Here is a 14013-nt window from a genome sequence, read left to right as displayed (position 1 = left end):
GGTTATGTTCAACTAAGGCAAAAGTTTGTCTTTTACTCCGAAAGAGAAGGATAAAGGTGCCCAAGAAAGGCTCTTGCACTCGAGCTGTTTTGGAGTAAAATTTGGGTCTCTTTTTCTTTCAAAGTAAATATTAGGTTTTGACAAAATAAGTAATTTTGGCCCTATTTGAGAATGATTTTTCACCCCCCAAAAATTGATTTTGACTGTTATTTCATTATTTCAGTCGTAATTTTTGACTTCTTCTCTCATAGGTGGCCTTCACTTTTCTTATAACGATAAAAAAATTAATTCTTAAAATCACTATCGAACATGCCCTTAAAGTGAGTTTGACTTAATTTTAAGCAGATCAAACATATCTAGATGACACCCTTCTGGAATGGAGAACAACTGTGACTTGACCAAACAAGAATATAATGCAGTCCATATCTATGTCATTCATAATGTCATTTGACTAACGTATAAAACTACTATTTAGAATTTAATTAATATCTTCTCGATAAAAATAAATAAATAAATTGTTGCCAGGATTTTCTTGAGTAATCTGTGGACGGTGAAATTTGAAATTAAGAAATTAAATTGGAATTTAGCTTTGGTTTGATTTTCATTTTTTATTATTATTTATTTTTAACAACACATTTCTCTGATAAATAATTTTACTTGTAAATTTAAAATCTTACTTTTTAGTCGTACATTTTTCAACAAAATTACTATTACAAAATTTATGTTTCCAATTATTGGGGCACGAACAAATTCTTAGAAAATTTCCAATGATAATGTAAAATTGAGTATAAATTGACATCTTTAGTTATATCTAAATTCAAATTGTGCTTCAATGCAAAGATCTCAAAAATGGGATGCAAGTGGGCTTGTAGTTTTTTGGCCTTTTATGTTTTCCACAAGTACATGTAAAAAAGATATGAAACCTCATCTCTTTTTACATTTTCGGTCGGAAAAATGCATTTTGCATTTCCTTTGTATCTTTTTATCGGATAAGTTCCTGATCACTTATAAATTTCAAATCAAAATTAAGACCTAATTTATAATACCATTGAAGATACTCTTAATAATTCAATTGAGACATTGAAAGTTTAGTGACCATTTATAACTGGCTTTTTCCAAATGTTTCTTAGTGCATTTTCAAAATGGTATCTAATGGATGAGATAACATTTTGTTAAGTGATGACTCGAAATATTTAAGGTTCAATGAAACTGAGAAATATTTTGAAAAAGACCGTGGCAATTCGAAAAACTAGAGGATAAATTCATTAAAAATTGATTGACAATTGAGATATTTAACTTTTAATTTGATGGGTCTAAAACAAATTTTGAGTCCAAAATTTATGAGATTGGATATAATAAGAAAAAATTGATAAATATAAGAAATGCGTGATACGCAGCATTAATCAATCAAAAAATATTGGTTGTACTACATGTACATAATAAATTACATACTGGTTTACCAACAGAAGGTGTAGCGAGATTTAATTGGATTAAAATATCATTAATGAAAAAACTTCCCCACTTTTATTTTGACACCTCATCATTATATTAAGCATTATACAAATAATAATGTACAACAAGCGTTTTCCCAAAAAAACATAGATAGATTCCTTCGTTATTTCAAGATTTATTCCATGAAATTATAGAATTCTTTCTCATCCCCACCACCTTATTTTTCTAAGGGGAAAGATTATAATTATATTTTCCATCATCTTTACCATGCAAAAGAGTAGACCAAAAACTAAAATTAAATAAAATTTTGTAAGCGGAAGTACTACATGCACACAATAAATTCATTGATATTTATGCTGTCTGACCTCCTTTGTTCTTTTGCTCGAAAATACGGTAAAACAATAACAAAAACTTAAAATTCTAATCATCGTCATGCTATTTTTAAAAGTATGTGACGATTATTTAAACATGATCTACATGGACTATTTTTCTAAGTTTTAATAATTGCATATGTTTATAAAATTTCACTTGGAGAGATCTCGGTTGTTCTTGATGAAAGGAGTTCATAGCCTACTCCTAATGGGGACATGACATGGTCATAGGCACGAGAACTAGGAATAAGCCCCAAGGATGGGAGTACGCTGAATTTTGTTAAGTAGGCATTGCACAAGTGTGTCGACAATGGTGGAAGACACGATTGGGAACTTTAAAAACTTTATCATATACTAACACAAAGAAACTGAAATCTCGACCTCTAAGTATCTAGTAAAATTGGGACATACCAAAAACTAACGAAAGATTACTTTAACTTGCCATTATTCAAATGAATTTCACATGTGATTTGAACGAGTTTAGGTTGTTCGAATGAAATCAAACTATCTATTTTCATTAAAACAAATTATATCAAAATATATTTAGGAATAAAAAAATAATTTAAAAGTAACCTTTTTAAGCATACTCGTGCTCATTTTGAGCTCACATATGTTGTCCTAAGGACCAAAACATTTTGTTTCCAAAAATATAATTTTAATGCACCGACACCATCTCTTCTTAACAAATAAGAAGATTCTAAACGATATACCGACGTATCAAAAATATGTTGACATCTTCTTATTTGCTAAAATGTAATGTGTTTAGATGTCAAAAATTTATGAGGACAACGGATATCGACTACGTGCTCACCCGTGGCACTTTTCATTTTCATTTATTTGTATTTCTCTCTTTATAATAGTACTTGGAATAGAGCTCTAAATAATACTAATAATAATAATAATAATAATAATAATAATAGTAAAAGGCAATTCACTATGGTCCAGTCTGACTGCATGCATTGAAAGTTTACTACATCAAATAAAGTCAAAACTAAAATTAAAAAAAAAAAAAAAAAAATTGTGTCCCATAGATGATAGATCCCCTGCGTGAATCTCTCTCCATATAGACAGCCTTCAACACCATTTCTCTCTCTTACATTGCTATATTGTGTCGATTCTCATCAGGTTCGTTCCTTTTTTCTCCTCCTTTTCAATAATTTAATCGTAATAATGGGTTCTCAATCTCTGAATTCTTATTTTTTTCTTGACTGATTTATTTTTATTAACTATCTATGTTAGTTCAGCTCCACTTCTCCGTTTTTCGTTGTGGTGTTCGATTCTTTTTCGGATTTTCGTTACTGGATCTTGGATTTTATTTATTATTTATTTATTTATTTATTTATTTCTGTTTACTGGGTATTTTTATATTATTGTGTCGGTTTGTCGTTATGATCATTATAAGCACCAGCATTTTAAGGTGTGAATTGTTGAATTGATGAAAATGAAATTTAGAAATTTGTGTTGATATCTTTATAGTTGAGATGTACAATGCATTTTTTTTTTTTTTCTAAGACACAAATATTACCGCGGAAATAAAAGTACAAAGAAAAAGAAGAAAGTGTTTCCCTATTTTGTGATTGATGATTATTTACTTTTTGGCAGTGTGTGCAGTAATTTGAAAGAGGATTTACTGGTTTGGCCGCTTCCTGAACCTGAGCTGAAATGAAAAAGGCTTTTGATCAAACTGTTCGCGACATGTAAGTTTGATTTAGTTTTATTTGTAAGGATTTCCTTTTTTTTTTTTTTTTTTTTTTTTGTTTTTAATTCTAACTATTTTTTCAAGACCCCTTTTTGGCGTCAATACCGAGCTAGCTTTATCAATTTTTACCGTCTTCTTGCAGTAAGAGAGAGGTTAACAAGAAAGTTCTTAAAGTCCCTTCGATGGAGCAGAAGGTAATTGTGCCCTGCAACTCCAGCCTCATCTTAGTTTTTTTATTTATTTCTTAATTCAATTGACCTCGTGAACGTAATGTTCTAGTTATATACTGAAGCTCAAGTTTAGGTGCTTAAGATTCGTAGAATAAGCAGCTATTTTTCATAAAAAAATTTCATGTAGTATGCGATTTTCTGTTTTCAGGTTCTTGATGCAACAAGCAATGAGCCTTGGGGTCCTCATGGATCACTTCTTGCTGATATTGCACAGGCCTCTAGAAACTAGTATGTCCAAATGGATCATCTGAAATTTACTAGTCTATTTTTTTTCATCTAGCAATAACTCATTTTCTATTTCAACAGTCACGAGTATCAGGTGATCATGGCAGTAATCTGGAAGCGCATAAATGATACTGGTAAAAATTGGCGGCATGTCTATAAGGTTTTTGTTTCTTCCTTGAAAATTCATACATGTTTTAATATTTGCTGCAACTGCGCCATGTTTATTATGAAACCATTTTGATTTGAATTTCTTTCTAATTGTTGAGTGTAGCCTCTAGTTCTCTTGGTTTCGTTATGTTGAATTATGGTATTGCTATCTATATCCCCTGACTTTGTGTTGAAAACTACCTGTTGCGTTTTCCAGGCTTTGACAGTTTTGGACTACATGGTAGCCCATGGATCAGAGCGTGTCATCGATGAGATTAGAGAACATGCATATCAGATATCGGTAGTCTCTATACGACCTTTTCTAATATTTTCTGGGAAGTTTCAGTTTAATTGGTGACTGGTGGCATTTAAAAGATTTTCTTGGTTTGATAGACACTATCCGATTTTCAATACATCGATTCAAGTGGGAGGGATCAGGGAAACAATGTCAGGAAGAAATCTCAGAATATTGTGGTGCTTGTAAATGACAAAGAAAGGATACAAGAAGTTCGTCAAAAAGCTGCTGCTAACAGGGACAAGTAAGTGGACCACATTAGATTTCTGATAGAACTGGTCATGAGAATTCCTTTCTTACAGCATGAAAGTATCGACACATGTAGTTACCAACTAGTTCATTCTCATGAATGTTTGCCTTTGGCTTAATTTGTCTGTAGTTGAAAGATTACATGTAGAGAGCCATGGATGACACTGGGTTTCCAAATTGCACTTTCATTAAATCCTTGTGTTTGGCTCTAACTTGATCCAATTGTCATTTATTCACATTCTTTGGTTTATGTTGAGAATCTGTTCATGTACATACTATCTTTGTTTTTGAATCCACAGATGATTTTTCTACTATGTGCTACCATATGGATATCCTAAATTACTAATCCGTCATTACATTTAAGCTCTAGAATCGACTCATGACTTCACGTTTAGTTTGTGGGTTGAGCCAAGGATTTGAGAACTATTTTCTAGGAGAACAAGTGATTAAAAATGAATCCCAAAAAAAAAAAGAGTCTTTAGACAATGAGACTCAAACACGAACTTAATCATGTACATACTCAAGTTAGGAAAATCAATAATATTTCTTGAAAGATATAAAAATTCAAATACATGCTTATTATAAAACCATAAACCAACTTGAAAATCCATAATAAAAAAATTACACAAGAGTCCAACTTGCAAACACACTTAAAATAGATTAACACAGTAATAATAGATAATAATATATGTAAACTAAATATAAATTATATAATAAAGTAAGAGTTAATTTCGCTGATGGTCATTGTTCAAGAAAAATTTCAAATTGGTAATTAAAGTATTTTGTGATCCATTTAATCTTTGAATTTAAATAATATAACATTATTGATCACTATGTCAGCCTGGTTAATTCCATTTATGGTGTAGTAGCGGTTAAACCTTCAGGTGAACTAACTGTAGCTAAGGTGATCGATTCCGGTTGGCCTCCTTTTTTAGATGTGTCATGATACAATTTCCTAATGATGAAAAAAATGAGTTAAAGCGAGTAATTTGATATTCTTTGGTTGAACATTAGGTTTTTCCTCATAAGAACCGTGTTTTATTTTGAGATTTGTAATTTCAGGCTTGGACACTGATGTCAAGGTTTAACGGATCAATGTCAGATGCAGTAGGTGACTAAATAGGACATAATAATAAATAATCATAATAAAAAAATAATAAATAATAATAATAATAATAATAATACCTGTTTGAAATTTTACTTAAACTTTATTGACAGTTTGTGAAATAAACTCAATGAAGTAGTAATGAAGTAATAAGTTATCAAATTAGTAATAGCTAAACTGTAATCTACTCCAAGAAGTAGAAGCAATATAGAGACACATATAATCACTATTTATAGGAGAATAATGAATATATTGTATTCTCTTATCATCCTCCTCATCACTATCTGCTTTTTCTCGGTCTTTGTTCCCTTCTTTCACTTGCAATGCTGTCTCCCCCTCCTTGTTCCCTTTCCCTTCTTCCTTGTGAAAGCAGAAAAATAAAATAAAGAAATCCGTATGCTGTTTCAGGCTATAAAAAATAGCTCAAAAGGCTGAGGCATGAAATGAAAAGCCCATGAAAGGCAAGAGAAATGAGCATGCAACTCAGTCTTTTTGACGCTTAGCCTTGAGGCTTAAGCCTTATAGCACATGTCCTTAAATTGAGGTACAAGTCTGAATTACAAGGCATTTAATGAAAGTCTCCCGTGAAGTGCCCTTCAACATATAAGCCTTGGACAACCTTTTAAACCAATGGTATACTATCTTGAAAGGCCAATAAAAGGCATCGGTGCTGGGTGTATAAAAAATAAGCAACAAAATAATTAAAAAAGGTAGGGAAGGCAAAGTGCAGACTGTTAACTGTTGTTGATGTTGGTAATGTTGACTGCTATTGTTGCTGTTGTCGTTGTTTCTTTGTGTTTAACTTTACAATATCAAAAATAATAGAAGATCCATAGCTTCTTGTGAACATCTCCTTTACACTCGTCACCTTGACTGGTCATCTATAAAGTTACATTTTCCCCCCTTTTTAATTGTTATATAATGGTTTTTAAAATTAGTATGTGCTTGTTTAGTGGGAGAAGATCAGTTTGTGTATTACTGCAATCAATTTATACCTGATGGTTGTGAAATTGATTTTGGAACTTGGGGATATTCGTCCCTAAATAGTATGGAGAATAACAGAACATATTCAAATGTTCAGAAGCTTGGTAAACTTCATTATGTATGTTTTTATCTTGGTTTCCCTTCACTGTTGGACAATCTTCACTGGCATTATTATTTATTGTCCTAAGAGTTTATTCTTTACTCTGATCATGAAGCCCTCCGTTATCTCAATTCCCAACGTAATTTGAATGATTGATAAATTAAGTGGGTAGAGTTTCTTCAAGAGTATACATTTGTACTCCAACATCGAGCTGTGGTCGATAACAAAGCAGCTAATGCTCTTAGCCGTATTACTATTGTACTCCAGACTATGAGTACTATGGTGGTGGGTTTTGAGCGTTTGAAAGATGATTATCCCAATTGTCCCAACTTCGGTATCATTTTTCAAGACTTTGTAACTAATTCCTCTCGTAATCATGTGGCTTTCCTACTTAAAGAGGGTTATCTTTTTAAAGGTAACAAGTTGTGTATCCCTCTACCTCACTTTGTGAGTTCTTTATTTGGGAACTACATGCAGGTGGTCTTGCAGGTCACTTTAGTCGAGATAAAACTGTTGCCTTAGTTGAAGATAGGTTTCATTGGCCGTCCCTTAAAAAGGATATGGCTCGCATTGTGTCTCAGTGTCGCACTTGTCAATTAGGTAAGGCCTAGCGTCAAAACATGAGGATGTATACTCCCCTCCCCGTTCCTCTCACTCCTTGGCGTGACCTTAGCATGGACTTTGTCCTAGGGTTGCCTAAAACTGTAAGAGGTCATGATTCCATTTTCGTTGTCGTAGATAGATTCTCTAAGATGGCCCATTTCATTCCTTGTTCCAAGTCTACGGACGCATCACGTATCGCTAAGTTATTCTTCAAAGAGGTTGTTCGTCTGCACGGACTGTTAGTCAATATTGTTTCCAATCAAGACGTTAAATTTGTTAGTTACTTTTGAAAAACTCTGTGGAAATTGTTTGGAACAACTCTTAAGTTTTCATCAGCATTCCACCCCCAAACAGATGGTGATACAGAAGTAGTAAATCGTAGTTTCGGTAATTTGCTTCATTGTTTAGTTGGGCAAAAATCAGGTGATTGGGATTTAGTATTGCCTACCGCTGAATTTGCATACAATAATTCTGTCAATAGGTATACCGGTCATAGCCCATTTGAGATTGTTCAAGGTTTCTCCCGATGTCAACCACTAGATCTTGTTCCGTTATCTACTGATTTTTGTACTGCTGCATCTGCTCAATCTTTTGCTGATCATATTCGTACCTTGCATGATGAGATTAAAAGAAAAATTGCTTCAAGTAATGACCAGTATAAACTAACAGCTGATGCACATTGTAGGCATAGATAGTTCAAGATTGATGATTTTGTTATGATAAGACTTGCACTTGAACGTTTTCCAAAACACACTGCAAAAAAAATTTGTGCCTGAAAACTTGGCCCTTTCCCTGTTATTAAAAGGCTTGGAACTAATGCTTATTTACTTGATTTACCGACGCACTTAAATATTAGTCCTGTTTTCAATATAGCAGATTTATATCCTCATCGAGGCACATTCGAGCCTCCGGTTTTATCTTCTAACATGTCTGGACATCAAGTTTTTCAATCGCTCCCTCGAGGCCCTATCACCACATTCTCACATTAGGATATTATTGATGAGGTGCTCAATGATGAGATCATTGCTTCCCAAAATGGGGGTATTCATAGGTTCCTTGTGCGTTGGAAAGGTCGTCCATTTAGTGATGCTACTTGGATTAATGAAGAAGAATTTCGCCAACTGGATCCAAAGCTTTTGGATGCTTACTTGGACTATACCTCGCCAGAGTCGAGTTCTTCTTAGCCGGGGAGGAATGATGCAACAAGGAAACAATAATCAAAAGTCTATTCAAAGCGAAAGACTAATAATTAGTAGAATTCGAGTTTATCTAGTTTATAGTAGTTTTATTTTGAGAATGTTATCTTTTATTTTCAAGTTTGTTCAGATAGGAAGTTTATTTTATTTAATTTCAAAGTCCTTCCTATATAAATGGACTTAGGACAATGTTTACAGACACACTTGAATTATATGAATAATAGTATTTCTCTTGCCCTTAATTCTTCCCTTTGATCTCCGTTATTTTTTGTTGTTCTTTATCAATTTATATGCTTCTGCATCACTTACTCTCTAACTTTTGTTTCAAATTTAAACCTTCGTTGGCTTTCTTTCCCTATGAGTTTGGTATGCTTGGCATAACCAAACAAATGCTAGGTACTCATTTCTTGCTTATAGTTTGAAATGCATGAATCTCCTGATAGGTACCGCAATACATCAATGGGTAGCCAGCCTGGTTCTTATTCAAGCTCAGTAGGCTATGGTGACAGATATGATTATGAAGGCCGGTATGGAAGCAAAAATGATGACTACAATGGCTATGAGAGAGAAAGAGAATTAAGCTACAGAAATGATGACGATTATCAGTATGGTTCGAGTAGAAGTGCTGATCGAGATAGGGACCATGCATATGAAGATGATGGCCAATATTCTTCCAGGTTTGCCTATTTTCTATTTTCTTAAAGCCAAATCAACAAGTGGTGAATTCTTCATGATACTTTTTTTATTTGTTTACAGAAATTTTTCTCAGAAGGTATGTTCTAGTTCTGTTGATTTTTATGGTGAAGTGGATAACTAGATGATTACTTCATAAACATGATGGTTCATGGTCATTTCTTTTTAAGCCCCTGTTTGGTGTAAAATAAAATCAGATTTTTAGTAAATTTGGATAAATGTCAATGAAATATGCGGTTAAAAAGTTGTGAATCTCATGAAATATGTGGTTAAAATTAATTGGTGAATTTGACTTGAGATTAAAATTAGATTTTAATAATACGAAACAGGGGCCAAGTGTAAAAAATTTGAAAAGAACAAATCCATGCATTTAATGCTGAACTAACTTCTGCCAAATGAAACTTTGCAAGCAGAGGAGTTGTTTGATCTTCTACTTTTCTGTTGTATGTTATCATGTAATGTGTGTTTAGATTGTTTGACTTCTTATTACATTTCACTGTGAAAATCATCCTACAACATAGAAAATACCATAAGATCTGATTATCATTCTCAAGATGGATGGTACTTCTAGAGAACCTGTTGCCACATTATTGATGTTAACACTGTGGCCTTCATATATATAATAATCGAATATTGTTTTGATTTATGACAATTTTTGCAATGCAATGCTAGGGGCAGGAGTGTTGACCATAAATATTCTGAACAAAACCTTGGTGATCCTCCACGTTATGAGGAGGAGACCGCTGGTAATGTAAGCAGTCCCTTACACGGTGAAAGGTAAGAAGCTTGTATCTGCCACCTAGCTTCTGCTTGAATATACTCTAAATTGTTTCTAACGTCCTATTACCCCACAGGGATAGAGAAACATCACTAGCATCTGCTCCTAAAGCATCCTCTCCTCCTGCAAGTGCTAATCCAAGCCATGTGACAAGTGCAGCTGCTCGACCCCCAGTGCTTGCTCCACCACCTGCTCCAGCTCCAGCTAATGAAAATGGTTTTGATGAATTTGATCCGCGTGGTTCATTTTCAGGTAGAGGATTTTTAATGCTGTGTTAGCCGCTGAAATTAGATTGTGTGATATTGAGTTATTTTATGTGAATTTTACATGGCATCTCATCGCAAGCGCTGTACAACCATCAATATAAAAGAAGGTTAGAGGAAAGTGTTTGTTTTGGTTTTGAGAGAAACTATCCCATGTCAATTATTTATTTATTTTATTTTTATTTTTATTTTTTTGAGTTTTGAAGATTCATCTTTTTATTATTTGTAGGGAATTAACAATCAGTCAATCACCCTGTCTTACCTCAGATGAATAAATTAGTTTCTTCCTTTTTGGTTCTTAATGACATACACATGTAGTTCTTGATATGTTTTGAAGTATTCGTTTTTTTTTTCCTATTTTGATAGCTGTTCCTTCTAAATCAAATGATTCTCCATCTGCTTCTGGTGGCGTGGAAATGAATATACATGGTTCTTTGTCTGAGTCATTTTCTTCGAACGCATTAGCTCTCAAGCCTGCCGCATCGTCAACCAGAAACTCTGAGGCTAATACCTCAGGAAACTCCAGTGGTGCACCAGCACCTGCTGGTACATTGTTAGCATCAACTATTTCTAATCAGGTAATTTTATGTGATGATTTTTCATAACACCAAAACCTGAACTGATTTTAAAATCGATCTAATGTCCTTCCTGTCCCAAAATTCCTTCATATCAAACGGCCAGTATGCTTGAATTGTACCATCACTATGAGAATGAACTTGTGGTACATTGGAAACTTGTCTGAAATAAAGCGTTTGATGGGTCGTTAATCACATTTTAAGCAGTTAATATTCTAAATCATTTACAGAATATTAGATGCTCGCTGTATCCCTCTTTTTAACTTTTTGCTACCTCTAAAATTCATTCTCTTTGGTACCTCCTGACCCTTCTATTTCTCTGAGACAGACAATATCATGAACAAAAACATACAGATCCGTGGTAAAAATGGGAAGTAAGTTATGAGGCTAGCCAATTGAACTAAGATAGTACAGTACAACTTGCTGTTTCTTATATGAATTTGGCTGCCTACTTTTCCTGCCCTCATTTCATTGATTCCTTATGTTAATAATATAGTGTAACTTTAGAGTTAAAATATGTGGTTTCGTTTGCAGCCATTTGATGATCCATTTGGAGATGGCCCTTTTAAAGCATTTCCTTCTCAAGATAGTTTACCAGCCCAACAACAGCTAATAACCTCTGCAAATTCCTTCAATTCAAGCTCTAATCAAAGTTCTGATCTGCCACAGCCAGTTTCTCGAAAAGAAACAACTGAGTTTGGAGGTACTTTTCCTGGTACAACATACATGCCATCAGATCCTTCCGGTATGCAACTTCCTGCAATTCCACAATCTTCACAACAAGAGGTGTCCACCATTGATATATTAGCAGATATTTTCCCACAATCCGAATCTTCTCCTTTTCTCAATTCACAAACTAGTAATCCAGTTCTACCCAGCCAACCTGTCCAGCATATAGGGTTTTCACCTCAATCCTATCAACCCGCTTTGCAGTCAGGTATGCTGTACCAAACTGGCAAGACTGCACCCCAAGCTCAAACTAGCCAGCCTGCAGGTATTCCTGCTCAACAAAGCCAGCCTTCATCTCAAATGGGTTTTCCAACTCATAGCAGTCAACCTGTGTCGCTTGGAGAGTTACCATCTCAAACAGGTTCTCCACAGGCTGGTTTTCAGGCTCCTAGAGGCCAGCCTGTACCTCTAAATTCTAATATCTATGGGGGCTATCACCCACAGTCTATATCTACTGGTCCAGCTGCTGTGCAAATGGTTCCCCAAATTTCCAGTGGACCTGTTGCACAAAATAGCTTCATTTCACAGTCTGGTTCTGCAACTCTGCCATCTTTAATGGCTTCTTCTGCAATAGTTCCTCAACCATCTAAAGACAAGTTTGAGACAAAATCCACTGTTTGGGCTGACACATTGAGCCGTGGACTGGTCAATTTGAATATATCTGGATGTGAGTTCTTGTACCAGTCTAATGGTTCTAATGCATGTTATATCTTCTTCGCCACACAATTGACGTTACTATTCTTTTGCATGTGCAGCGAAAACTAATTCGTTGGCTGACATTGGAGTCGATTTTGATGCCCTAAATCGCAAGGAGAAGAGGATGGAAAAACCTGCAACTGCTATGGCAGTATCCAATGTAACCATGGGTCAAGCTATGGGATCTGGTTCTGGAATTGGCCGTGCTGGTGCTCTCGGGCCTCCATCAAACCCAATGATGGGTTCAGGTATGGGCATGGGAGGTTATGGAGGAGGAAACCAACCTATGAGTATTAGGATGGGGATGAATACGCCAGGAAATATGGGAATAGGAATGAACATAAGCATGGGTCGAGGAGTTCAGATGCAACAGCAGACGGGTTTTCCTCCAGGATCTACTATGTCTGGAGGTTATAATCCCATAATGGGACCCAGTAATTATGGTCAACAACCATATGGTGGTGGCTATCGGTGAGTTGAGGAAATTTATATCACTGCAAGTTGATTGAGAAAGCTGTAATTGCAAGTTGTGTTATAGAAAAATGAGTTGCCCCTGAAATCGATATTAGATTCAGACCCAATTTGATGTTCAGGGGGATAGACACATAGCATGCATGTGTATTCATACAAACAATTTTTAAAACCTTTTTTTTTTTTTTTTTTTCTGGTGAAAGTGAGTTGTATAGGTGCCCCCGTTGTTCTTTTAGCCCTACACAGTTGAGGATGACCTTTCTCAGGTTGCCTCTGAGACATCCATGTCTAAATATATATTTGTGATTGGCCGGGCCATTCTTGAAATATGGTACTTGTGTTGTGGATGCTTCAATAATTTTTTTTCTTTTTCCCCTCATTCAGTTTTGCATGGTTCAAGAATGCGTAAATTGGCAATTGATGGATGGGGCCATTTTGAGGTAGAGGTGTAAAGATGGTCGGGTCTACTAAATTTGAGGTGCCCGCCCCTCCTTGCCTAAAAACTGAGTCGGGTTGGGGTCTTTAGGCATGCAGCCTATGACATGCTAAACAAGAATATAATCTACCTTACAAAACACGTAAGATATTGCTCAAAGGTTAAAATATAGCGACTCTTTTAACAGTTTTCTGGAAGCTTTTGAAAGTCCAGTGGTGCTCGATTTAGATATATTGGAAAGGTATTCCACAAGTACATAGATTTCGAAAAGTTACCATATCATCTACTCCAGAAAGACTTGAATCCGATCGCCCATGGTATCATTGAAATCTAATAACTGCTTGCCTCCCACTTCTGAAGCTGCATCATCAAGTAATGCCTTTATGTTTATGCCCCCTAAAGCTGCGGACAAAGAATATATTAAACGTTTCAGAAATATTTGTGGTGGCTGACTTATGACAAATATAGTCGAGTTCATTTACGACCCAATACCTGGTACTATATTCGTGATTCCATCCAAAAACCCAGCCTGAAAGAACGAAGCAGTAAGAAATTTTTCAAGTAAAAAGAATAATAATAACAAAATTCAAGTAAATAGAACACCCATTTATACATGAATATGGATCTCATAACATAAAGAAAACTATTTTCTGCATTTCTGTTAAATAAACAACGGACCTAGTAGGAACATACTTGCCAAGGAGAATACTCAATCA

At 34.8% G+C, this 14013-nt stretch overlaps 2 protein-coding genes across 4 annotated transcripts in view; one reads left to right on the top strand and one right to left on the bottom strand.

Annotated features, from left to right (window-relative positions):
• The first annotated feature begins 2874 nt into the window (after positions 1-2874).
• Positions 2875-13190, top strand: LOC111393598 (clathrin interactor EPSIN 2-like). 3 transcript variants are annotated; one of them, XM_023019209.1, is made up of 13 exons: positions 2875-2948; positions 3426-3520; positions 3665-3716; positions 3901-3980; positions 4059-4137; positions 4342-4425; positions 4518-4663; positions 9100-9333; positions 10022-10126; positions 10204-10379; positions 10757-10968; positions 11500-12361; positions 12450-13190. In XM_023019209.1, exons 2-13 carry the CDS (start codon positions 3486-3488, stop codon positions 12863-12865), a joined length of 2481 nt encoding a protein of 826 aa, XP_022874977.1. In that variant the 5' UTR covers positions 2875-2948; positions 3426-3485; the 3' UTR covers positions 12866-13190. The 3 variants fall into 3 exon arrangements, with proteins under 3 accessions (XP_022874977.1, XP_022874976.1, XP_022874978.1); XM_023019208.1 differs by lacking the exon at positions 2875-2948 and having other exon boundaries at positions 3390-3520; XM_023019210.1 differs by lacking the exons at positions 2875-2948; positions 3426-3520; positions 3665-3716 and having other exon boundaries at positions 4059-4111.
• Positions 13191-13428: 238 nt separating this feature from the next.
• LOC111393017 (oxaloacetate decarboxylase) overlaps positions 13429-14013 on the bottom strand; it is a 9759-nt gene continuing 9174 nt past the window's right edge. Inside the window, exons 3-4 of the mRNA XM_023018418.1 lie at positions 13790-13877; positions 13429-13699 (exon numbers count right to left, since the gene is read on the bottom strand). Coding sequence (XP_022874186.1) covers positions 13581-13699; positions 13790-13877 — 207 coding nt within the window. The 3' untranslated portion in view covers positions 13429-13580. The remainder of the gene's footprint in view (positions 13700-13789; positions 13878-14013) is intronic.

This window comes from Olea europaea, chromosome 4 (genome assembly GCF_002742605.1).
Source record: "Olea europaea var. sylvestris chromosome 4, O_europaea_v1, whole genome shotgun sequence".
Taxonomy (NCBI): Eukaryota; Viridiplantae; Streptophyta; class Magnoliopsida; order Lamiales; family Oleaceae; genus Olea; species Olea europaea.
Note: the sequence above shows the minus strand (reverse complement) of the source record. Positions and strands in the feature narration are given on the sequence as shown.